Source organism: Atractosteus spatula, chromosome 6 (genome assembly GCF_055471065.1).
Source record: "Atractosteus spatula isolate fAtrSpa1 chromosome 6, fAtrSpa1.hap1, whole genome shotgun sequence".
NCBI classification, from domain to species: Eukaryota; Metazoa; Chordata; class Actinopteri; order Semionotiformes; family Lepisosteidae; genus Atractosteus; species Atractosteus spatula.
The window spans coordinates 38,321,357-38,347,260 of record NC_142711.1 but is presented as its reverse complement, the minus strand read 5'-3'; the positions used below and the strand labels follow the sequence as shown (position 1 = coordinate 38,347,260).

Sequence of the window (25,904 nt, the reverse complement as noted above, 5' to 3'; positions counted from 1 at the left end):
CAGGGCTTGTTGTAGCCTCCAGGAGAGCAGTCTCTATATATCACGTGCATTCTCTTGACATGTAAGATTTGGAAACCAATTAAGGATTGTTTCTCTCAGGAATTTCACAGGATCATCTTGATCAAATCTGTTCTCTGCATATTGTTCCTATGCAAGTGTTTTCCTGCTGGACTACCTTGAGCTCCTGAATTTCCAACTTTGCTGCATTTTAAATTCTCAGCCTTTGTACTATTCCATAAGTAAGTCACCACCACTATTTCAGTTTTTACCACCTGCACTTGTTGATCCAGTGACTGATAATGTGTGGCAGCCATTTCAGGCAGATCAGGTGAGTTAAAGTCCTACAGTTCCTTTTTGGGAAAGGGAAGAAGAATCAACAAAAAGAAAGATAGGAATGTGAGCTCTACTTCAGACTGCCAGGATAGTATCCCAGTGTCGTGAACACTTGCAGTAACTAGAAATAAAGTACTGATTTTGTAAGATTAGTAAATGCAAAACTAATAAATAGACATAAGTTTGGGATGGAGGACATACCACATAATCATATACAGTACCTAACGGATAAAAAAGCATCCTTTTCCCAGTGTTCACTGTTTCTCACACCTTCCTTTCCATTTCAACCAGCAGCAGCATCCTGGCTCACCCAGTTGAGGGTATTCCAACAGTTGTCTCCCCATTGAGGATCTCCAATTTCTCATCCAGGAAACTACTAACTACTATGAAAATTATTATAATTCAGTCTATAGTAAACAGCTGAGCTACGGTACATGCAGTTTCTGCAGCAGCACAAATTATTAGGGTAGCATAGCACCTGTGGAAACTTCTGAATGCACTTGGCAGAAACATTTCAGAAAGTACAGTCAGAAGTCTTATCTTAGGTACAGAAGGCCTGCCAACTCATTTTCCAACATGTCTGCTGATCCCTTGTCTACAGTTAGAAACCTGGGTGATCATTTGAATGCTTCTATTTATCATGGAATCTCTCTCTTGCTACAACAAAAAGCTTGACAAAGTTCAGCTCTTATCTCTCTCAAACAGCTGCTGGTACTCGCTGTCATGCTTTCTTCTCTTCCAGCCTGGACTTTCACAGAGCTTTTCGTACTGGATTCCCATTGCACATCATCAACAGAGTCCAGCTGACAAAACATGCAGCTGCCAGAAGTCTAATTGATTCCAACTGGTAAAAACGCAATTGTTCCACCACTGGCCCACCTGCACTAACCACAAGTTTTCAAATCACATTCAGGACACTCCTCCTGAAGCCAACATAACACATTTGGAAATGTAAGGCATCTCAAAATAATAAGTATTTTGACTTTGCAACCTGTATTTTTGTTAACTGTATCAAAACTATTACATTACATTCTAATATGTCATTTCTTCCAATGAAAGAGGGCTTAATATATGAAAAAAGGATTCAATACAATGCCAGACATAATGAATGTGTGAAGAAACATCTTCACGCAAGTCTTTGGTAAACTGAAATAAGGCTTTACAAAGTCTGTGGCTACTTTTCACACACATACAATTGTTTGTACATACAACAGCCAATTTAATAAGCTTCCTTTCTTTTAACTTTGAAGTGTATGGAGTCCTAATGGATGGTTTGTTGAAAGGTTGTTGATCCATTAAATGTACTCCATGCAAAAAAAAATATCTGTAACTATTTGTGGCGTACTTCCATGTATTACAATGAATAATTTTTAATTCTACACAAAAAACAAATGTTCACACTAAGAGATGATTAATTGAAGAAGCCATGATTTAAGATATTTAGTTATATTACTGTATGTCAAAACTGAGTTCAACATTCAATTAGTATTTCTGTATTAGGGAGGAGGAATAATCACAGCAAATGAAGACAAACTTAATTTAAGAGAATCTTATTTATCATCTTATTATGGGTTAACAAGGAATGTAATGTACAAGGATGATGGGACTACATTTCCACTGTGCAGAATCTGTACAGTAAATCCATTAAATCATTATAATGAACAGTTCAATGAACAGAATTTAAAATATCCCTTACACAGTGAACATGTGATTATGTAGAGAATGGTAACATTTCCTTTACAGATTTAGGTAACTTCAATTCAGTTAATCAATTTCAGCTGGTCTTGTTAGCTTAATGTTTAGTATTCTGTTACATCATGGTATCGATGAGAATTTGAAATAACCAGTTTAGAAAATCATCACTTTTTTAGAGAAAAAGTCTTGACATTTCCTTAGATGAAAAATATTACAGATTACATTTTTACACTTTCTCCAGGCAACAGGAATTATTTTTGTTGACAAGAGCAAAGTATTAATTATATAACGGCACGTGTTTGAAATAATATTAGTAATAATTTTTATTGCAGGCAGGTAGTACATGAACACTTGGAGTTCCAAAAATCACTTCATGAAAGACTCCAGTTGATTTCAGCCCTCAGAGGCTCTCAAAATCCCAAAACAAAGGCCCCGTTTCTGCACTTGACTTCATCTACTCCCTCCACATGGGACTTCTTATGAAAGAGTAATTCTTCTAAGAACCTGTTGTATCAAGTGCTCTTATAACCTGAATACAATCACTTGGACTGTCACAATCTCCATTATCTTCAACATCCACTGCATTAAGGTAATGATACCATCAAAGTAATGCAATTACACGTGAAGGAGAAGTTATATATAGTATGTATGCATCCAGAATGTTTTTTTTTTCGATGGGTTATGATATAACAGCATTAAGTTTCTTTTTCTTCATTCATAAACTGCAAAGATTTAGCTCTTATTTCTTGTTCTCAAATCAAGTCCCATTTAATTGGGTCTATATTCTATACAAAACATTTTCACCACTCCAAAGTGACATACTAAAATAGCAGCAGAGTATTCCTGTAGTTTAGCAGAACTTTAGACAGTACACTTGTATACAGTACAAAAGTATCAAAAGTATCCACCACCATATAAAGTTTCCAAATTTTGTTGCTATCTGAGATTACAATTCTGACATTGAAGTAGGGCATTATATTTAGAACTTAAACAATTTACTGCAAACAAAAAGCTAAATAAATGTCAATAACATTTAAATGAGTTAGAGAAATTAGTGGAATGGCCTCTATCTGACTGTAATCAAAGTTTTTTAACTTGATTTCAGAGTAAATGCATCTACCTTTATAAATTTCCACAGATAGTAAATTTCAAGCCACAACTCACATAATAATACAACAAATCATCCAGTAAATTAATGAAATTTCAATGTAAGTAAGCTAATTTTTATAAATAAATGGTAAGAAACAAGCCACTACTGAAAAGGAGTTTGTAACAAAAAATGTAAACAAATTTGCAAACATGGAAGACAGATTTGTGCTCAGGATAAACTAAATTGAACTTCTCCAAATGCAAAGTATTATTCCCGGTGCAAGTCCAACACTACTGTGAAGCATTGTGGTGGCAACGTCATGTAATGGGGCTGTTTCTCATCATCAAAGACTGGGAAGGTTTTCAGGATTGAGGGGAAATGGATAGAGTAAAGGACAGGTGAATCCTAGAGCATAACCTGCTTAAGTCACAAGAATCTAAAGGTGGGTTGAAAATTCAGATTCCATTTACCTTAAGCACAAAGTTACACTGAAGTGTTCTGACAAAATAGAATAGAATAGAATATCCTTTAGCAGCCCAGTCAAGACTTAAAGATTACAACCCATCAGTGATTCCTAACAAATATGTTAAAAGCAGCACTATCAGATCGGCAGTATTAATGTAGGGGGCTGAAAACTTATACAACTGAATGTTTACTGATTGCATTTTTGCTGGATTTATATATATATATACAGTATGTCCTTGCTGTTCAGGGCTACATTTCATAGATCGACATATTTGTTGAGTGTTTAAAGAATATAATAGATAAGTCACCATGCCCTTGGAGGCCATAACAGTCACTTCAACAGTAACAGTATAACCACTTTAGTATTCTTGTGGAGGTCAAGAAAACATCTTTGGGAAGAAGTTTCCACTTCCAGCTCACCTTCAAAGTTAACATAAGCTTTAAGACACCAGGCTTTATTGCTAGCGGTGCTAGAGGCTAAAACAATGAGCCATCACTTTGTGAAGAAATTCAACTGTTTTTACTGTGTGGGCTGTGGTGATGCTCTTCTTTCCCTGCTGACAGTTACATCAGCTGAAGACTTGCCTAAAGGACACACAGCAGGAACTGAATGTGAAGCCGGCTGGTCTCAGAATGGCAGGAAAACAATTCACCCTCTATTACTTGTGAGAGGTAAAACATTTTTAGTTCACATCATTGAATGATGTGTAAACTGTACTGGTTTACATAGTTCATGTCTGTTCAAAAGAGACCATGTATTTTATTAGAAAAATCAAGTACATAGATTCTGGACATTGACTATATGGTTTGGGTGTCTGAATAATGTTGGCCATTTTGATTAAGTCCTCTTCAGAAATTAATGAATTGTTTCAATGTATTGTAAACCACCCTATTGAAAGTCAGCAGGCATGATGAAGACACACAAAACAATAGGATAATTGTTGTGTATAAAAGACCAACTGATGGGATGGTTCAAATGTCATGGTCTGGACAGGACTACTAAGTCACAACAAAACTCCACTTGAAGTGACTGATGGCAACCTGACTGCACAGCACTACATTTAATAATATCTGACCTTCCTACAGGCTCATCTTGGTAATCCTTATGCTGCTAATATAACAGGAACTTTCTTGTGAGATGACAATGTGACAGTTCTGCTGTAGATGCCATAACTGCCAGACTCAAGACACAAACAAGCGAACACAAGTGGAAATTATAGGAATGCATTCAAAACTGAAAACAAGAGTCCCTGCTTTACCCAAAAGGTTGTGGGAGTATGGCATGTTGTTAAAGCCAATACCCTTTCTTTTTTAAGAAATGGCTGGATGTTATCTTCAAATCAATTAAAGAACAAGTAATAGGTTTATTCCATGCCAAAAAGAGAAAAGAGAAAACACAACGTTTCATCTGTGAAGTCTTCTTCAGGTGTGAGAAAGACAGGGCAGACAGCAAAGATTAAATAGCACAGAAGAACAAAAGCAAGGGGGAGGGGAGGAGGCAGGAGGGGCAGAGAGGCCACTCAGGAATTGCAAAGTGCAAAAGGGTGAAGAAAGGTGTGAAGTCAAAACCAGCATGAGAATAGAGAAGATTAGACAAAAATAAATCGGACACGTAGATTGGGTGGTCAGTGGTAAGAGATGATTGGACGGTCAGAAAAAAGGATACCGATGGAGGGATCATCCTGTAAAATGGAGTAGTTGTTAATAATGGTCCTGGGGCTAGAAAGTGTGTTAGAGCGGTAGGGAAGCACCAAAGGACTGCGGTTGTGAGACTGGGAGTTCCTGAACAAGTTGATAATCTGAAGGCTGTTTTTGGCCCGGGTGAGGGCCCTATCAATAACATGGTAATCTACGTAAACTTCTTGTTCACAGCTCCCTTGACCACACTTGCCAATCATCCCAACCAGGCACCTTCCCCTGCAGCAGAACTCGCTGCATCACCTGCAAATACATATCTAAACACGCTCATTCAGGGACCCTCAGGTCAATTCCGGATCACCCAGACGACATCCTGTGCCTCCAGCAACCTCATTTACTGTATATCTTGCAAAAACTGCCAGCTATCTATGTTGGGGAAACCGGAAGGAGACTAGGAGACCATTTCAGAGAACATGTTAGGGCTGTGAAGATTAAAGATTTCTCCAATCCCATAGTTTCTCATTTCACCTCAGACGGCCATGATTACACTGATCTCTCTGTCTCTGTTATCAAAGAAGGGTTTCTAAACTCCCATAGCAGAAAGACTACAGAAACGAAACTCATCCTGAAACTAGGTCACACCTTCCTCCTTCTCTCAATGATGACTATTTTCATGTGATCTTCTCTATTCTCATACAGGTTGTGACTTCACACCTTTCTTCACCCTTCTGCACTTTGCAATTCCTGAGTGGCCTCTCTGCCCCTCCTGCCTCCTCCCCTCCCCCTTGCTTTTGTTTTTCTGTGCTATTTAATCTTTGCTGTCTGCCCTGTCTTTCTCACACCTGAAGAAGGCACCACAGACAAAACGTTGTGTTTTCTCTCTTCTCTTTTCAGCATGGAATAAACCTATTACTTGTTACTTTGCAGGCTACGCATTCTGACGCACCTACCCACCTGAACTACTTCAAATCAATTTGATGAACAATTTAGTTCATCTAGCGCATTTCACTGCTGAAATGGGCTAGATGAACTAAATTGCCTCCGAATCTCGTCACCTTTCCTATGTGCTGATATGAGCATTTGTGGAATGAGGTGAGAAATTGGGAATTGGGAATGAGGAAAATCATCATTCAATGATCTCTCATCCATGTACTGGCCAGGCTCACAACTGCTGAGCTTCAGTGGGTTGTCAGTTGTGAGTTGCAGGGTGATATGGCTGCTACTCTTATATTCTTACTTATAATATCGACCTGGCCAAGAGACATAAACCAATTTTACACAGAAGATGAATGACAGAAAAAAAAACGGTAAATTAAATGTAAATATCATTAACAGGACATATCATAGGTGGATGTAGCAAGTGTCAGAAAAGATTAAATCATTCAATTGAAAACACCCTCATATACAAAGGTATTGTAGTTTCACCTCACACTGCAGATTCTGTCAGTGGCTACAGCAATGGCTACAACTTTAAGTGACTGTCAGTAGCAGCTCTTGGGAGGTCGAATGAAATAAAAGAAATTAGTACAGAGAACCAATAAATTACCAAGTTATGAAGGTGTTTTCAAAAAATGAAATAAAATGTGTTAGGCAAAAAGCCACTAGAGAATTAAAAGAAGCTTAATGCCCCCCACATTTCTGCTTTCTTTTCAAAGAGCTTTCAATCTTTTTTAACACTATTATTATATTTCAATGCCCACTTGTTTTCATTCGGCACCGAACGCTGTCTGAATCATCAACCATGGTTGTGAAAAAAGAAAATTAAGCATCTTCATAAAAACTCAAAAAGTTCAATATAAAATTTCAGCATTTGGCCATAAGATTGAATACACCTTAAAATACACCTTTCATGATTACTATCATCAACTTATTTACTTTTTAGAGCTTATGGTTTGGATTTGCCTTGCTCTTTACAGTATTTCAAATTGCAGCCTATGCTTTATCACTTAATGCAAAAATGTCCTTACTTTTTCCCACAAAAGGTTTAATAACTCATATGGTGGAAAAAAACAATGACAATAAAATCTAACGGTGATAGATTGCATATCCCAGATACGATGCTCAAACATACACATTCTCAGGTAAGTTCAGGCCAAGAATGCTAAAATATATGGAGGAATTACGTAAATTATAGTGTCTTTAAGCAAGAAAACAAAACTACACCTTCTTACTTTAAATATGTGTTTAAAAATGAGCTTCTGAAACTGTATTATTGTGTTATACAAATATTCACATGATTTTGAAATTCACACGGCTTCCAGCGACCGGTGTTCAGGTGTTCTCCTACAGTCAGAAGTCACTCTCTCTAAGTTAACTAGTGTGGTTAACGTCCCCATGTGCGTGGATATGTCCAGCTTGTATCCTGCCTCAAGCCAGAAGCTTCCTGTGTCAGTCAGTCTGGTGTCTGTGCCATTCACAGAAGGGAAAAAGACTGACCATGGACCAAGAATCTGTGAGGCTTTGTAAAACTAACTGAGTTTTAAACAACTAGAAGTTTTTTAAAAGTGTCTCAGGGGAGGCATAAGTATTTTGTGTACATGCTCAGCTGTGATAGAGAGGAACTTCAAGAAAACAAAATTAGCCAGCAGTTCAACAAGGAGCTTAGGCTATTGTTTTGTGTGTCTATTGGCCTGGACCTGCCTATTTTTAAAGAACCGCTATGACATGCCCAGTGGGATGAGACAGGGGGATAACCAACATGTGCTTCTTATGTCAGCATATGAACATAAAACCTAAACCCTGAAGACAAAAATGGCTGAGAACATATGGGGTACCTACCCAAAGAAGCACAGAAAGGCATGGGTGATAGCTACTGTACCTCTACAGACTACCTTTCCTTGTTCACTGATAAGATGTCAGCCAAACAATATTGATTCACCCCTGCAAGAAAGCCACGACACAAGCAATCGATAAACTAACAATGAACTAGCACTATGCCAAATGTCTAAAAATACAGTTTTAGAAATATAGATATCTGGCACCATGGAAACCATTACATAATAAAACAGACTCACTGTCAACATTTGCCCAGTGGCAGTTTTTATTTATGTGGGGGTTTGGCATAAAAGTTGACCTACAAAGACAGGCTTTTTCTTCTGAACACAGGGGACTCTTATCTTAAACCCCTTTGTTCAACACCCACATTTCTGTAATTTGAGTCAATAAAGTTTACTTTTCAGCATTTCACTTCCAATGCTACAATTGCAACTTTTTTTCATATTTTCATTTCTAAAAGGCATACTTCAGATTTTACATTAAGATATTTTTGTAGATGAGCATTAGACTTTTGAAGTCAGATTAATGTTGCAATCTAAAATTACCTATTAGTCAAGGGCATTGAAACAGTATTTTATTGTTTTGTTTTGGAGTGCAAAATTCAAAACAACAAAAATTAATGAAACTAGACATATACAGGTGACATGTGAAAAGAGGGGAACACTAAAGATGGGGGAAAAAGACAAACACTCCAATGTTTGATATATAAAAGAAATCCACTTCTGAAACCCAGAGAAAAATAAAAACATATACATTCTTTTCCAGAAACAGTAACCAAATTAAATTATGGGTTGCACAGAATCTAAAGCCACCAATCTCCACATAACCCACTTTCTTCTGATGAATACTTGACTAAATCTAAACACAGTTTACAATGGCCTCGAAAGGGGAGGAAAAGTCCTAACCACTATTTTAGCTAACTAAACTAAATTACTGCTTCCACTGAGAAGAAAGCTGCCAGGGACCTAACGGCCTCCCTTGTATTTTGTGAACGCTTCCTATTCTTTCAGACAGATGTTATTGATTTAATATGCTGTGTATGTCAGGATCATTTCTTGGACGGAAAATTATCCAGGGCTGAATCTGGCAAATTTTTTAATTAAAACAACATTTTGTAAACTTAGTTGCCAAAGAAAATTGGAAATAGCATCACTGAAGTCTGATCTTTTTCTAAAGTAATTAGCTGCCCTCTTGTGGTTGCTTAAGTAATCACTGGAAAAAAAGTAATATAAACATGCTTATATGAGAGATTTAGGACACGTTTCACATACAGTACTACCAATTACATCAGTACTGGTCTTAGGTAGATTAGGTAGATTAAGATAAATGTTAATTTTGTCTAAGAGGGCAGTAGGTTCACGTAAAATGAAGATCTGGACCACTTTCCCCAGAATGCTGTGGACTATGAGCTGCTGCCCTCAGGCACCTGACCAGTTGGGATAAGACAGTCGCTGAGGTGATGATCAGGAAGCTGAGGCTTCTGTGGTTGGTCTGATGTGCTGCCTGGAGATACTGGCAGATTATCTGCTGTGTGATTTCACCAGAGGGAGAATGAAGAGACTGACAGTGGAACTGGGTAATCTACATTTAAAGTTTAAAGAAGTTTAGAAGAAGTCTCAACAAAAGCATTTTTAAAAAAGCAATGTTTTTGACAAGTGGTGTTAGGAAATGTGTAAGCAGCTTAGCTGCCCGGCGTGTATAGAGTGGGACTAGAAGTTGTCTAATTAGGAGGTCAAAGAAGATCTTGGCATTTGTCTCATTTATGGTGGCTGTTTATTGTCTCACACTGTAATTAAGATGTACTTTCTCTGTGCCTTACAGCTGCATTTGTGTCTGTTTTCCTGAGGCTCATCTACAGAATTAAAAGATTTCATGCTATGGAACCCAAACCCCGGGTGTGTCACACACAATACAGTATGTCAAACTACAATTGAAATTACAGGATGGGCCAGCCTTTCTGTTTGCAATGTCCCTACACCCTGTTTCGTCTCACTTGTGCAAGCTCGGGGTACTGCTGTCTTTACCACAGCTTACCTTCATGATTAAAAGGAAAGAAACACTTCATACAGTACTGGACATATCTCACCTATTCCTAACTCACATAACATCCTTCACACAAAAAGTGCTGACATATAGTGACATGCAGTATGCTATATATATACTGTATATGCATTTCCCCTGTAAACTGTCACTATAATCATATCGGCACAATAACTTTACTAATTTACTGTTTTTGTGTTTTTTTTAGTTTAACATATTGCCATATTAACTGTAAAGCAACTGTTTCATTTCTATTATATACTGTATATTCTAAGTGCTTATCTTGCTCAATCCTGAGAAACCAAGTCATGATAAAATCATTTAAAAAATAATTTAAAATCTTCTGGTTACAAATTGCTGTTCCTTCCAAATTACTACTTTCTCTGTTAACAATTAACTGAGAATCCACCCAGCATATCTCTTAACTCCAAGGAGAACATTAAAATATGGAAGTTATTGTAAATACAGCAAGAGATAAATTGCATTATGTGCATTTAAAAAAAACAGATGCACACAAATATTAAGTTAATAGCGGTACAATGGGAAACAATTTGTGGAAATCTCTGGGTTACACATCAGGCAGCCACTCAAACCAAAGCTCTGTATGGGTTCAGCTTACATTTCTGACAAAACTGCCGCAGCACAGCGTACATACAGTATGTCTCACCAACAGCTCACCCACAATGCCCCTACACATTCAGTAAAACCAATGAGCCACAATTTTGCAGATAAGGTTTGAAAATGTTGAGCAATTATATCATGTTAAAAAATGTTGCACAATAATAATATCTGAATTGGCACCAATAACAAGTTAGGATAAACACTTTTGATTGCAATGAAATTCACTTTTTAATCAGTTCTTTATGCAGTTAAAAGAACATGGTGAAAGCTGGAGATGGTTTAAGGTCTTTGCAAGCGTAACCCTTCCCGTGCTGAATCATCCCATGGAATTTCTTCGGCACTCTTCACATCAACTTTCACTGCTTAAGTCATTGTCATCCTCCTCCCACAGCCCTGGAAAACAACTTGTGGCTTTATCTGGTTTTTAATTGTTCTTTAAAAATTTGCAATTGAAAAATCAAGTGTTGCTTTATACTGGTTAACAATAACAAAGTAATGAATTTTTTTTTTAAAACATAATACGTAAGTATATATATATAAGTAATGTGTGAGCTACAAAAGTAGGCGTTTTCAGTCCATACACAACAGCAGAAAACATTTTCAGATGTTGTCTTCTTCTGGTGCAAGGGAGGCAGAGAAAGGTTATGAAGGGATTTGAAAGCAAAAGAAAACAAAACCAGGAGCAGGTGAAAATGACAGATGCAGCCATTCAAAATGCACGGTACAACCCGGTACAACACGGTACCGCACAAAATTATCCGCGTTGTACCGTAGTACATGATTGGCTGGCCAAAATGACCGATAGGGGCACTTGTGGTGCACTGGTTGTTAGTGAAACGATTTAATCATTTAATATCTTTACTGCATGTTTTTATCCATTTAATATTGAATATTAATATGGAATTTTTCTACTAAAGGGAAATTTTAGTCACTGAGCATAAAAAGAAGAGGAGCATAACACGTCTGAAGGTCATAATCGATATTAATTTAGAAACATAAACATATTATGTAAACTTTATATGGCTGGTATTGGTAGTTTAAATAAAAAATCCAGACCAGCATTCCACTTTCTTCCTAAACATTTTAAGCATCAAAGTCTTTCATTTGGTTACATACTGTGGTTATTTTGGAAAAGTTTTTATGTGTTCCTTCTGACTATAATAAGTTTATATACTTCATAAAAAGTTATAATGTTTTAACCTTTTCTATTAATATTTGCGCTCGTTATCACAGTAAAAAAATCCATAATTTTTAGAATTTGATTAATAGGGAATATAATATGGAATCGCATATCTAAAGAAATTAATAAAGATATAATTATATTCATATAGCTCAAATTATCAAATTACAAATTATCAAATTACACAACTCCATATTAATATTACTTCCAAGAGGTATTAAATCAGTACAACTTTTATGAAATTCAAGAATTTTAAACGTTTAAATAAAAAGTCATTTTTTTACAGCTTTTAAAGTCACGCAATGTTTGAGTTAGGCAGGAACACGTCATTGTATCTTATTTTTTATGTCATTTTTTAAAATAAAAAAAACGTTTGCCCATCGTGTTGATGAAAGAAAGGGGTGTTGTCCCTTTAGCTCAGCTGGCTGGCACCGAGAAAGGGAGGAGGCGCGGAGCTCAATGGCCGTTCTATAAAGCGGAGTGCGAATGGCACCGATTGCGTCTGCATTTATAACTTAGTGTTTAAAATTAAACAACGTAAATCATTTTCTTTGACTTCTAAGTCCCTCAATTATCATTAAGCACAGCTTCTTTCACCAATTAGATTATTTTTTGATTCCACTGTTAGAAAAAGCAGGAACTTATTGTACTTTCTAATGACATTACACGTAGAAAGATTACAGATTTTAATCATCTTTAATTTTGTTATACATTTCAGAAAGTTTCATCTATACAAACGATTCTCGATTGTATTTCCGAATGTCACACTTAGTTTATTGTTTTAAATACATCTAATTAAGAAAGTTAGATGTTAGCATAAACTATTAGTAATCAATAGTATTAAATTTAGCACTGTAATAAATTATTGCACTTTTCCCTGCATCCTGTAAAAATATATTTTCATTGTTCAAATATACATTAGATCTATCAGAAAATAAGTTCAATACAAAATTAAAGAAAAAATAGGGTAAAATATAATTCAAAATATTTTGCTAATGATTAACTGTTTATAAAAATAAAATGTATTAACTAAGGAATAGGATGGCACTGTTGTTAGCATGCTTTTTATATGGGTTTTTTTTTCATAAATACAACAGTAGAACCAGATGTCTCAGTGGCTTTCAAAATTAAATTATGCATGCAAACCTGTGAACTAGAAAGATAACTTAGCTATCCATCCATTTCTAATGGTGGCAAAGTGGTAATCATTGCTATCTTGCAGCACTGGAGCCCTAGGTTCAATTCCTGCTGTCCTGTGTGTGTGGAGTTTGCATGTTCTCTCTGGGTTCTGTGGGTTTTCTCCATATGTGTGATATGATTTCCTCTCGCAGTCCAAAACTGGTAGGTTAATTGGCTTACGGGAAAACTGGCCCTGGTGTGTGTGTTTGTGTCTGTTTGTCTGTTCTGTGATGGATCGGTGCTATGTCCAGGGTGTATTCTGCCTTGCATTTGTTGCTTGCTGGGATAGTTTCCAAATCCTCTGTACTGGATAAAGAGATTAGAAAATGGATGGAAGCAACGGCACCTTGTGGATGGAACTATACACAGTGTTAGAAACCTACAGTACTTATGAGATAGAAGCATCTCACTGAGGATAAATTATTTTATAGTGCTGGCTTAAGGAAATACCCTTTCCACCTCTCTTGCACATCAGTATCCATACCAAGTTAGTTATTTAAACAAATTGCTTCTAAATATAAACATCTTAAGATTCTGGCTCTGTGGATCAGCATCAGCTGTTTGCCCATTCCTTCAATTTACAGTATGTACATCCAACACACAGTTCAATGCTAGCAACTACACAAAATCTAAAATACAATCATCATTTCAGTATCTATGTAAACATACAGTACAGTCTGTTAACTTCATCATCTTCCTCTGCAGTCAATAACATCTCCTGTCATTTTGTCAAAAGTATGCCTAACCCTATTAGGAAGTGTTCTTGTTATCGATGTATTCCTCAACTTTCCCCAAATTATCTTTTTCTTACCAACATCTCTAGTGTTACATCCTGCAATAACTCAGCCAACACTGAGTCAAAAACTGTTTGTGTTAATTTGTTTAAATCACAAATATCATATGTACAGTAAATACCGACCATGTAGTACTCTGCTTTGTGGAATAATAGTTTCTTTTAAAGGGAACTAGAGAAACTAGGAACTAGAGAAATCAAGAAAGGCTTTTTTTCTAGAATTAATAAATACACATCCTGTTCACTGGGGTTATTAAATCCACACTGAGCCATCTCTAATACATTCAGAATTTGACAGCTATAATCCTGATCGGGTTGCATTACACCTGTCTTCAAGTCCTTGCACTGGCTTCCTATCAGGTTTTGAGTCAACTTCAAAATCCTCATCCTCATTCAGCACCTATCTGGCTTATTATCTTTCTACTCCCCACCTTGCAACCTTTGTCCATCTGACTCTGGTCTTCTAGCTGTCCTCAAGAACATCTACATTCTGTGGGTGACAGGACCCTCTCTAGCTGCACCTCAGAGCTCTGGATTTGTATCCCCAGTGATATCAAGTCACCTACCCTGAGTGCATTTAAATCTAACCTCAAAACCTTTCTTTTCAGAAGACTTTAGTGTCTGTATCTGCTTCATTTTCTAATTTCGGCAGCACTTCTAACTGCTTGTCTTTCTTATATGTATTTACTTTGTAATCTGTGTAAAAACATATAAGACAAGAACAAAATATTTTAGCTGCTTAGTTACACGACTTCATATTAATATGGGATCAAGTAATAGGTTTATTCCATGCTGAAAAGAGAAGAAAGAAAACACAACATTTCGGCCATGGAGCCTTCTTCGCACCTGAAGAAGGCTCCACGGCTGAAACGTTGTGTTTTCTTTTTTCTCTTTTCAGCATGGAATAAACCTATGACTTGTTCCTTTGCAGCCTATGCATGCTGATGCAGCTACCCACATATTAATATTAATATTACTATCAAGTGGTATTAAATCAGTACAACTTTTGTTTTTTTAAAGTAACAGCAAGTGGTGTTCTTACTACAGTATGTATTCTTAGAAAAGGATAAAATGCTATAACTTTTTATAAAGTACACAAGATAAGCTTAATAATGTTAGAACAAGCACATTAAAACCAGAACCCATGTAAGTTACCAAATAAAAGACTTTGATGCATAAAATATTTATGCATAATTAAAATATTTATGATGGTGGAAGGTTGTGTACTTTTGTCCGACTGAGCAATCTTGCTTTTATAAAATATACCGACTTTTTCATGTTTAATGATTAACATGCTGTAATACACAGTTTAAAATTATTAAAAGTCTAAAGAGTATACAACTCATATTCTTAATTGGAAAAAAATTGTCCCTCAGGAGTGACCGGGATTTGAAACCGGGCGTTTTCTGGTGACAGCTCAAATGCTGTACATGAGAGGTTAAGCTCTATTAGCTCCGCCTGGCAGTTTTACAAGGTGTTTCCGGATACTATTATCATAACTGCGGTATGATGTGCCTACTGCATTTTGACGCAGCGTACTTTGCGCCTTTTGAATGGCTGGATCTGTAGGACGGCAGGTAATGCTGACATCTGTAAGTGGGTGGAGAGGTTTTAAAAAGAAATTAGTCTGTCATGGAGATTGAAGGTGTGGTTATAGTTTTAGGACCATCTTGGCTTCTGATGTCTTTCTGGAATAAGAGTCCGTGGACCCATTAATTCTAATACAATTCACAATCCCTTGCCACCAGATTCCCTGACTGTTCCTGTAACTGTTAATATCTCTTTATAGCTTAAAGCACATGCTTAAATACTTAGTCTGTAATTTTTTACAACCTTTGGCTTTTTTCTCCCTTACAAGGTGTTCAATCATGGTACAACATGAATATAGTGTCATGAATTGTAACTGGCTCAAGCCTCATGCATCCAGTCTTCACTACTTTGCATTCAGGTAATGCAATGAATAAAGAATCTTGCTGTTGATCTAAACAGACCCTTATCTCCACTCCTCAAGATATCCTTCTGGCCTTGTGCCCACAGATGAACAAAGGATAAGATCACAAAAAGCGGGAACATTTCTCTAGGTCTGCCAGAGTCAATCATTGTAGTCTTACAAGCTGTGATTTCAGTTCTCAAGTACTGAGGTATTTTTACTATTTAGAAATCTGAAGGCTTTTTTCTATTATAGTTTATTTTGACATGTACCTCCTTGTATAAGATTAGGGAAATTCAACATGTAATGAATGGTATAGGAAGTAAAATTCTGTTGTCAGTTTCAAACTTCCTGAAAGCCGGAAAATTCAGCTAACATTACAAAGATGACTAGGTCATCAGAGGGTTGCAGTAGGGCTTCACTCACATTTTCTTCAGCACCCTTATGACAGAGCCCGCCTGGTTACTGCTGGTTCTGATGGGGTCCATCAGTTTCTTTCCCATCTGGTACTGGCCCTGTCTCTTGGATATTTGAGATGCTTCTCTTTGACTGGTCTTCAGTCTTGAAAATAAGAACAAAATGTTTTGAAAATTAGTTTCACACAGCCTTTGCAATATCTGTGGTTTAAAAAGAAACTTGTAGAATGAAAGGCTTCATTAGCTAGCAAATGACCTGAATTATCATGAACATGATAACAATATTTTACTTATTATAACATATATGATAAACAGTATATTCACAAAAGGGCATGACTCAGTGGTTTGCATTGCTGCTTCTTAGAACTGGAGCCCTGGGTCCAGTTCCAGACTTGAAGTGCTTTCTGTCTGGGTGGCGTTTGTACAATATGCTCTCCTTGTGTTTGTGTGGGTTTACTCTAGGAGCTCTGGTTTCCTCCAAAGTCCAAACACATACTGGTAGGAAAATTGTCTTTCTGAGAAAATAGGCCCTGGTGTGGGTACAGAATATGTGTATCTGTGTCTCTGTGTGCCCTGCGATTAACTGGTGTCCCATCCAGAGTGTATCTCACCTTGCACCCAATGCTCGCCAGGATAAGCTCCAGCTCCCCCGCGACATTGTATTGGATAAAGCAGTTCGAAAATCAATGATTTAATATTCAGAAAATATTCTGAAATGGTTATACGAAAACCCAGGAAAAAAAACTAGAAATATAAAAAATGTATAAGACAAATTACATTATGTAATGCATTTCTTATGTTGCGTTAATGGGTCTGACTATTCATGCAATCAACATTTCAGGTTTTTCTCTTTAGTTTTTGTTGACATTTACTGTATTGTTTCTTAAACTTGAAAGTCCTCAGTTTGATCATTCAGGTTTTAAATAAAGTATTAAGTTTTAAAAAAGTGTGTATGCATCATTTTATAATTTCACAAAATAATAATTGAATATCTTCGCAAAGAAAGGATTTTGTCTTATAACCTTGTTTAAATGTTTGGTGTCGAGAAGGTTAATTTTATTTTACTCCTCTATAGAAAAAAGCATCTTAACAGGTCTGTGATGTGATTAAAATAATAAATATTATCATTAACAATAAAAAGTATAAAACAAGTTAAATAATTATTTCATTGACATCACTGGAACTCTGCATATAAAACTGTATTAATGGTTTACTTATTTTAATTATTGTTTAATCAGAACTCTGATTATGTATCACATTAAATCTGACAGCAAATCACACTATAGAAATTTAATATTTATTGTTACCTACCTTACAGAACTAGTTTTACAATCAAAGAAGGAATTATAGCATGAACTGTCCACTCACATATTTCCTCAAATGTTACGCAATATTTTTCATAAAGGTCTTTTTTGTGTCAAACAGGTTTATAAAGGAAATATACAGATGTGAACGAGTGCATAATTTACAGATGTGAAACGTCTGCATCTTTCCATTCCTATAGGTTTGAAAACAGAAAAAACCAACAAGCTAACTATACCAACATTGCTCAGTTTTATTTTTCTTTTTGGTCATCACAATTTTAATTCCAGTAAGACTAAGATACCTATCTTAAGCAAAAAAACAGTCTTCTAGCTCTGTTCACCTTTTCAAAGAATCTGAATCAAAAATGCATTAGCACAGTCAAAGCTAACCAGGGTTATTATATTTAACCATGTGAAGAAAATGAAAAGCACTTCATGGGTGTGTGAACTGAGTAAAGGTCTGTTCATTGCTTTAAGATTGGAATCAAATCATGGGGGAAAATAATCTTATTAGATTTATTTCTTTTCTCCTTGCATCAGTATGCATTTGAAACAAATAATTTGTTATGTGCTTTTTCAAAAAGAGCATCTACTCAAATGAAGCATCACTTCTGCCGAAGCATAAAACGAGCTTTGTATTAGTCTGTCTGCAGCCTTTAGCTTCCATCAGCTGTCTGACATCAACTCTCCATCACTGATGGAGAAAAGGCCTCACAGAAATGTCCCCTTCGTGAATAATGTGGTACAGAAACAGCCTACTGTAAATTATCAGCAAAAACGACTAACAGCCAGAGCGACCTTCCCAGGGTCATTGTGAGAGATCGGCTAAAGATTTCACAGTGGAGACAGCTGCTTTCATTTGCGGCTCATTAGCATTGTAATGACTCAGCGCTGGAAATATTACCACAGCAGTTTTACTAAATACTTTCTGAAGTAAACTCCCTTTAGACTTCAGACATGCACTGCCAGTACAATTAGTTGTTAAAATGTAATTTCTAGGACTGAGGTTAGTCCTAGATGAGAATTGCCACATTTTGACTTTTCTAAATCCAGTACAGTCACTGGATCTCAGTACTGCTTGGTCATTGACAATCTGTCAAAGTTTGTCACCTGTGGAAAGCTGTTGGTGTAAATGGTGATATACAGTAGGTACAGTATGCTATCATGCATTCTTCAAACAATTATGTACACCAGGTTTTGATCAATCTACAGTAACTGAAGATGATTACAATGGTAAATTATTTTAAACATGCAAAACGTGTATTTCTTTCCTGTCAGTAGTGTTCCAATTAAAATATATGTGCTGCTGTACTGTATGTTAATATGCACTGATCTTTTCAGTTATTGCATATGAGAAATGGCATGCTCTTAATTATAAACATGTTGGCATTCCGAGTAATCTTGTACTAGAATGAGGGTAAAATATTGAACTCTGTACAACAAGACAAACAACATGCATAAAAACTACATAGCAAAATACAATTTCAAATAATATTTTCAGGGGCACTGTTACTGAGCTGCATCTGCAGAAAGTCTTCAAGTCTTTAATGGTGTCTTCCATCATTTCCATCAAGAGTTCTGCTCTTAGCTTTAATCTGAAAGTAAGTCTAGTTACGAAACATTATGAATAACTGCCTGCCTGTAATATTATTTGCAAAAATTTGTATAAATGATTATGATAGATAGATAGATACTTTATTGATCCCGTGAGGGAAATTGCAGTGCAACAGCAGCTTAACACACACAACACAGCCACAGTGTAACGAATTATATAATAATGGTACAATACATACAATACAATACAAGGTTACTCACAGTCCGGATGCACAAGAACAAACTAGAACAGAACAGTACACAGAACACAGAGTAACTATAGATATAAATATAAATATAAATATAAATGTATTGCACAGGTCCCTGGCATATATTGCACAAAAAGTGGTTGTAAACGGGAAAAAGAAAAAGAAAAAGAAAGAGAACAGATGTAGCAGTAGATGTGTAGATGCGTTTAGTCCAGAAACAGGTCACTGTCGATGTTGCCTCTGCCAAGACGCAAGGTGGATGCATTGTACAGTCTTATGGCAGACGGCAAGAATGACCTTCTGTAGCGCTCCCTGTCGCACCGTGGATGAATCAGTCTATTGCTGAACGTGCTCTTCATTCCTGCAAGCCTGTCATAGAGGGGATGGGAGAAGTTGTCCATGATGGCCTCTAGTTTGGACATCATTCTCCTCTCAGCCACTACCTCCAAGGAGTCCAGGTCAAACCCAATGACAGAGCTTGCTCTCCTGATGAGCTTGTTCAGCCTTTTGGAATCTACTGCTCTAATCCCAGAGCCCCAGCACACCACTGCGTAGAAAATGGTACTCGCTACCACCGACTGATAGAACATGTGTAGCATCTTACTACACACATTGAAGGACCTGAGCCTCCTCAAGAAGTAGAGTCGGCTCTGTCCCTTCTTATAGATGGCCTCGATGTTCTTAGACCATTCCAGTCTATCGTCGATGTGCACACCCAGGTACTTGTACGAGTCCACCATCTCCACGCCACTCCCATGGATGTAGACAGGAGTAGGTTTGACCTTTTTCCTCCTGAAATCTACCACCAGTTCCTTTGTCTTTGTAACATTCAGTTCCAAGTGGTTCACCCCACACCACTCCACAAAGCTGCTGACCAGTCCTCTGTACTCCTCCTCCTGTTCACCCTTGATACATCCCACAATTGCAGAGTCATCTGAGAACTTCTGCAGGTGGCATGACTTTGAGTTGTACTTAAAGTCCGAAGTATAGAGGGTGAAGAGGAATGGAGAAAGAACTGTCCCTTGAGGTGCCCCTGTGTTACTCACTACCTGTTCAGACACACAGTTCTGAAGTCTCACAGACTGTGGTCTGCCTGTCAGGTAGTCAGTGATCCACGAGGTCGTGGAGGCATCGACTTGCATCTCCTCCAGCTTCCTCCTTAGAAGTAAGGGCTGGATGGTATTGAAGGCACTGGAGAAGTCGAAAAACATGATCCTTACAGTGTTGCCAGCCCTGTCCAGGTGTGAGTAGGCCCTTTGCAGCATGTAGATGATCGCATCCTCCACACCAACACTGGGCTGGTAGGCAAACTGTAGGGTGTCCAGTGATGAGCTGACCAGGGGTCTCAGGTGGGATAAGACCAGCCTCTCCAGTGTCTTCATGATGTGAGAAGTCAGTGCAACTGGTCTGTAGTCGTTGAGGACAGAGGGGCACCCTTTCTTTGGTACCGGGACCAGGCATGATGTCTTCCAGAGCACCGGGACTCTTTCCAAGCACAGGCTCAGGTTGAACAGTCGCTGGAGCACTCCGCTCAGCTGATCAGCACAGGCCCTCAGAACTCTGGGGCAGATGTTATCTGGTCCTGTGGCCTTACCCTCGTGCAGCCTCTTCAGCTCCTTCTTCACCTGGTCAGCTGTGATGGTCAGCCTGGCCTGGGGGATGGTGCTCATAGTGCTTTCAGTGCTGCAGGTGTTAATGGCGGAGGTGTTGGAGAGTGGCAGCTGTGGGGGATGGGTGGGTGAGTAGCCGTCGGGGGTTGTGGCTGTAGGCGGCCATGTTTGTGGGGGGATGGAGGAGGTATTGGGCAGTCGCAGCTGTGAAGGGTTAGGGAGCGTGTGGCTGTGGGGGGATGGGTGTTGCGCCACAGAGGACCCAGAATCAAACCTGTTAAAGAACTGGTTCAACTCGTTGGCCATCTCCAGGTTCCCTTCTGTTGCACCCCCAGCCTGTTTGAAGCCAGTGATCTCTCTCATGCTGCTCCATACATCTCTCACCCTATTCCTTTGCAGCTTGTCCTCTATCTTCTTTCTGTATGCGTCCTTGCTCTCTCTTAGCTTCTGCTTTAGCTCCCTCTGTACACGCTTGACCTCTTCCTTATCTCCCCTCCTAAAGGCTCTCTTCTTGTCATTCAGAAGAGCCTTCAGGTCGCTGGTGATCCAGGGTTTGTTATTGGAAAAGCAGTGTACGTCTTTGGTGGGGATGGTGTTATCTACGCAGAAGTTAATATAGTCAGTGACACAGTCCACCATGCTGTCTATGTCGTCCCCATGTGGTTCGCACAGCACATCCCAGTCGGTGGCCTCCAAAGCACCACGTAGATCCTCCATAGCCTCCTGAGACCATCTCCTCACAGTCCTCATGGTCACAGGTTGGCGCTGGACAATAGGCGTGTACAATGGTGTAAGCAAGACAAGGTTGTGATCTGATCTGCCAAGGGGGGGAAGGGCTGTGGAACTATATGCATCCTTAGCATTGGCATATAATAAGTCCAGTGTTTTGTTTTCTCTGGTCGGGCACTTAACAAACTGGTGGAAAGTAGGCAGAGTGGTGGAAATAGATACGTGGTTAAAGTCCCCTGAAATAGCTATAAAAGCGCTTGGGTGCTTTGTTTGTAGCCTGGCTGTGACTGTGTTTATGACGTCACACGCTACCGCTGCATTTGCCGTAGGTGGAATGTAAACAACAACAAAGATGGCGCATGTAAACTCCCGCGGCAGATAGTACAGACGCAGTCCTACGGCTACCAGTTCGATGTCCGGGTTGCAGACGCGCTCCTTAACATGAGTATGTCCAGGATTACACCATCTGTTGTTTACAAGCACCGCGAGCCCCCCTCCTTTCCTCTTACCGCTCTCGGTGTTTCTGTCCGCCCGCACTGTCTGAAAGCCGCCGATGGTAACGTTCGAGTCCGGAATAAGTTCCTGCAGCCACGTCTCGGTGAAACACATGATACTGCATTCACGATACTCCCTCTGGCTTCTCACCAATGCTCCCAGTTCGTCCATCTTGTTCACTAAGGACCTCACATTTCCCATGATGATCGAAGGAAGGTAGGGTTTAAATCTCCTTCTCTTCGCCTGCATGTTGTAATATCCTTCTCCTTCTCTTCTGCATGTTGTAATATCATGTTGTGTAACAGTTATGAAGGAGTTAGAGTATGATGGAGTTTTTTATCTTCCATTAAAGTGTTACAGCGCAATGTCCAACCAAATACAAATGCAAACTATCATACCAGTTTACATGCATATAACTATACAGTGTTCACCAGTTGAGAAACCCCATTTAATGTCTTCTGGATTTGTTATACAAGTAGGGCATACTCATAATTCCACATACTGTACAAATGGGAAATGTTATGGGAATAGTGAAGATTTGATTCAGGAACTCGTAATTCCCTTATTACCTGTAGTTGCAAGCAACATCTCTCCCTGCTATCAACATGTAACAATAAGATTGCCTATTCCACTAATCCAAAATAAATTTCAAATTTCAAAATGACTCATATTTTTAATAGAAACCAATCAAAAAACAATATCTTTATTGTATCTGTAATATTTTTTACACACTATACCAAAGGTCCACCAAATTTTTTGAAGGGTGGAATGCAGGAGCACACATGCCCGCACATCTTTATCAGGATGCTAAAGAACGGCAATGTCATCATGTACTTACAGTTTGCAGTCTGACTGAGGTATACTGGGCAGAACTTTCTTGGGCTGGAGAAATATTTTTGGATAAGACATCATAAACATGTCATGGGCCTCGTCTGTGGACTGCAAATTGCTCCTAAAGAATGGAGAATAAACAGTAAATTGGCCTTAGAACTGTTGGCGCGATAGTTTGTAAATTACCATTCAACATTATTGAATACTTTTGTCAAAATTTCCAATTCTCACACAACAATAAGACACATCAAAAACAGCTCATATGCAAGTTAAGATTACTTTCTCAAAATCTACATCATGATCAAAACTTGAACCCCAACACCTCAGTTAAAAAATAAAAAAATGACCTTATATTTATTGCCATATGCAATTCAACACCCATTGGAATATCTCAAACTGTTCAGAGTACCTTAGAGCCTCAAATGCCAAATAGCAGTTACTGCTGAATAACTTAAATACCAGTCGTCATTTGCAAATTTTCAGCTATAGCTCTATGGTATACCATTATATACAGATTGTTTTCAATTACATAAAACGGGACAGTCATTGTTTACCTCTCACAGAGCCTCTTGAGGTTACATAAATCTTGCAGTCGAGTGTAATCTATACCAACAAAACGTGGAGGATCTGCAAAAAGTTCACATTTACTTAAAAGCATAATTAACACAAGCAGATAGCATACATAATGCAATGAACAGCATTTATTAGAGCAATTTGTTCTGAGTTTTTTAAGTATTTAAATGGAACACACTGCATCTCACTATCATATTAAAACCACACTACACAATTAACACTCTGAAAGTAATCAGAGTAAACTCATGGGATAATATTAAGAATATGTTTTTCTGTTACTTCATTCTAGGTAATTTACTGTACATTCAAAACAATATCACACTGGAAAAAATAGTAATTTCTTTTAGTATAACAAACCTTAACCAATAATTGCACAGACTGATCGTGGGCTGCCTACAAATGGTAATTTAGGTTAGTAACCTACTTCTAATCAGAATTTTAATTCTAATAAAGCAATTAAATGAAAGGTCGTGGTATAATAGCCGAATAATACAAAGTGTGTGTATATACGCAATATGGACTTACATTCAGTGATGTGATCAATTATGTAACGATTAAGTTTTATTTAAAATATAGTTATAGTTAACATGTTTAAAATATAGCAAGACACTTGCCTAATCAAGAAAGCGCTAAATACTGTATGTGACCTACAGTTATGCAATTACAATACTAAAGTTTACTTACGAGCTTTCTGCAAACGAAGTGCAACAGATGAGGACCGTGATACATTCGATGTTAAGTACATTTTAGATATCTCTTAAGAGACAAAATATCATAAAGGGCTGAAAAACTTTAAACTGTCAACCTTTCAATTGCTCCAGCAAAGGAGCTGGGCTCCAGTGTTGATAGCACGTGTTATTGTGACAACAATTACTTCTTCCTTGTCCCCCGGCAACAGACGACGTCACAGTAATAACGTGTTTAACATGAACAAACGTCATCGAGACTACACCTACTGACCATTACTATTATTAACTATATTTTACAATTTAGTAATTATTTTGGTTGGAAGTCACATTGGATAAACCTGAACCAAACAATAATAAACCATATGTAGTGTATACTAAATTTAGAACAATGCTGAATGTTATCATACAGTATAGTATTAAGGCACATGAATCTGGATGATTCAAGAATCAGAATAAATTTAAACATTTAAAAGGACATAGTGTTAGGAGTACTGTATATGATACAGACCCCAGGTCTAGCATATGAGGTTTTATATGACAAAATCAGGAATCTATGTATAAAGGAAGAAGTGCATTTCATGGGAGGTTTGCATCTTCCCCACACAGATTGGGAAAAAAACAGAAAGAATGTTATTGGCAGACATTAAAATTAGGCTAATGACTGCTTTCTTTCTCAGTTTGTCAGAATGCCTAACAAAGAGCATGCTTGTATCAGATCACATTTAACCTCTAAATAAATCAATATCACCCAAGCACTGACCTAAATGATAAAATGGTAATTAAGATTATAATCTACAAAAACACACTATATAAAGTATTCAAAAGAAGCATAAAGATCCAGCTAAAGAAAACCAGTATAACAAGCTACAAGCACAGGTTAAAAGGAGTCAATTGCATGAGTCTGGCCAAAACACTCAGGATTGAGAAGACCTGCCTCAAGTCCTGTTTCACAATCCAGTGCACCATTAGTGCTGATCTCAAGGTGTGATGAAGAGAGTACCACATCGAAAACATATTTCATTGCTATTCACAGTGCAGGAAACTGTGCTGCTCAAATATTTCAACTTGGAACTGATACTTCAAGGGGTTTTGAGCCAGTTGGGTTCCAGCAAGGAAGGAAATGAGGATCCCCAGCTCTTTGCCAGCCTTTGGGTTTATCTCCCATATGACCCAAGCCAGGTGTCAGACTCTATATCACATTTAACAAAGAAGAGAAGGACATGCCATCAGAAGCCAATCCATCTTAGAAATGATTCTATAGCACTGTACAGTATAATGGGCAATATACAACTGACTGTAGCTAACTGGAAACTTCAACATTAACTCTGCTAGTTTTCAAGAAACAGAAACCCCATTACTACATGACTGCTTTGAAGAAATGATATTGTTTTTTTATAGTACTGCATGTTTTAAAGGACAAATTTATCTACTGTATATGCTGTATTAGCTGTACAATTAGATGGAGGAATAAGAAAACACAAGCTGGGAAAAGCTAAAGGCTTTTTGGCTCAAGCTGCCACAGTATTAATCTCCTTAGTTAGCCCTGCTTGTGAAGTTCAATCAAGTAAAAGCTCTCTTTGTGCCACAAGATAACTGCAGTGCGTTAGTCTGAGAAGACACCTGTCATTATTTGCACAAAAGGTTCATGCCTCACAGAATAAGAGCATCACAAAACCAGTAAAATGTGTTTTTCTTGTAACCAAAGTGAAAAACTAG

General features: G+C 37.8%; 1 protein-coding gene across 1 annotated transcript in view; it reads right to left on the bottom strand.

The window, feature by feature from the left end:
• The window catches only part of cnbd1 (cyclic nucleotide binding domain containing 1), an 82,941-nt gene extending 58,620 nt beyond the window's left edge, over window positions 1-24,321 (bottom strand). The window contains exons 1-4 of the mRNA XM_088918942.1: window positions 24,184-24,321; window positions 23,481-23,553; window positions 22,934-23,047; window positions 16,166-16,300 (exon numbers count right to left, since the gene is read on the bottom strand). Coding sequence (XP_088775068.1) covers window positions 16,166-16,300; window positions 22,934-23,047; window positions 23,481-23,553; window positions 24,184-24,244 — 383 coding nt within the window. The 5' untranslated portion in view covers window positions 24,245-24,321. The remainder of the gene's footprint in view (window positions 1-16,165; window positions 16,301-22,933; window positions 23,048-23,480; window positions 23,554-24,183) is intronic.
• Between the last annotated feature and the right edge of the window lie 1,583 nt (window positions 24,322-25,904).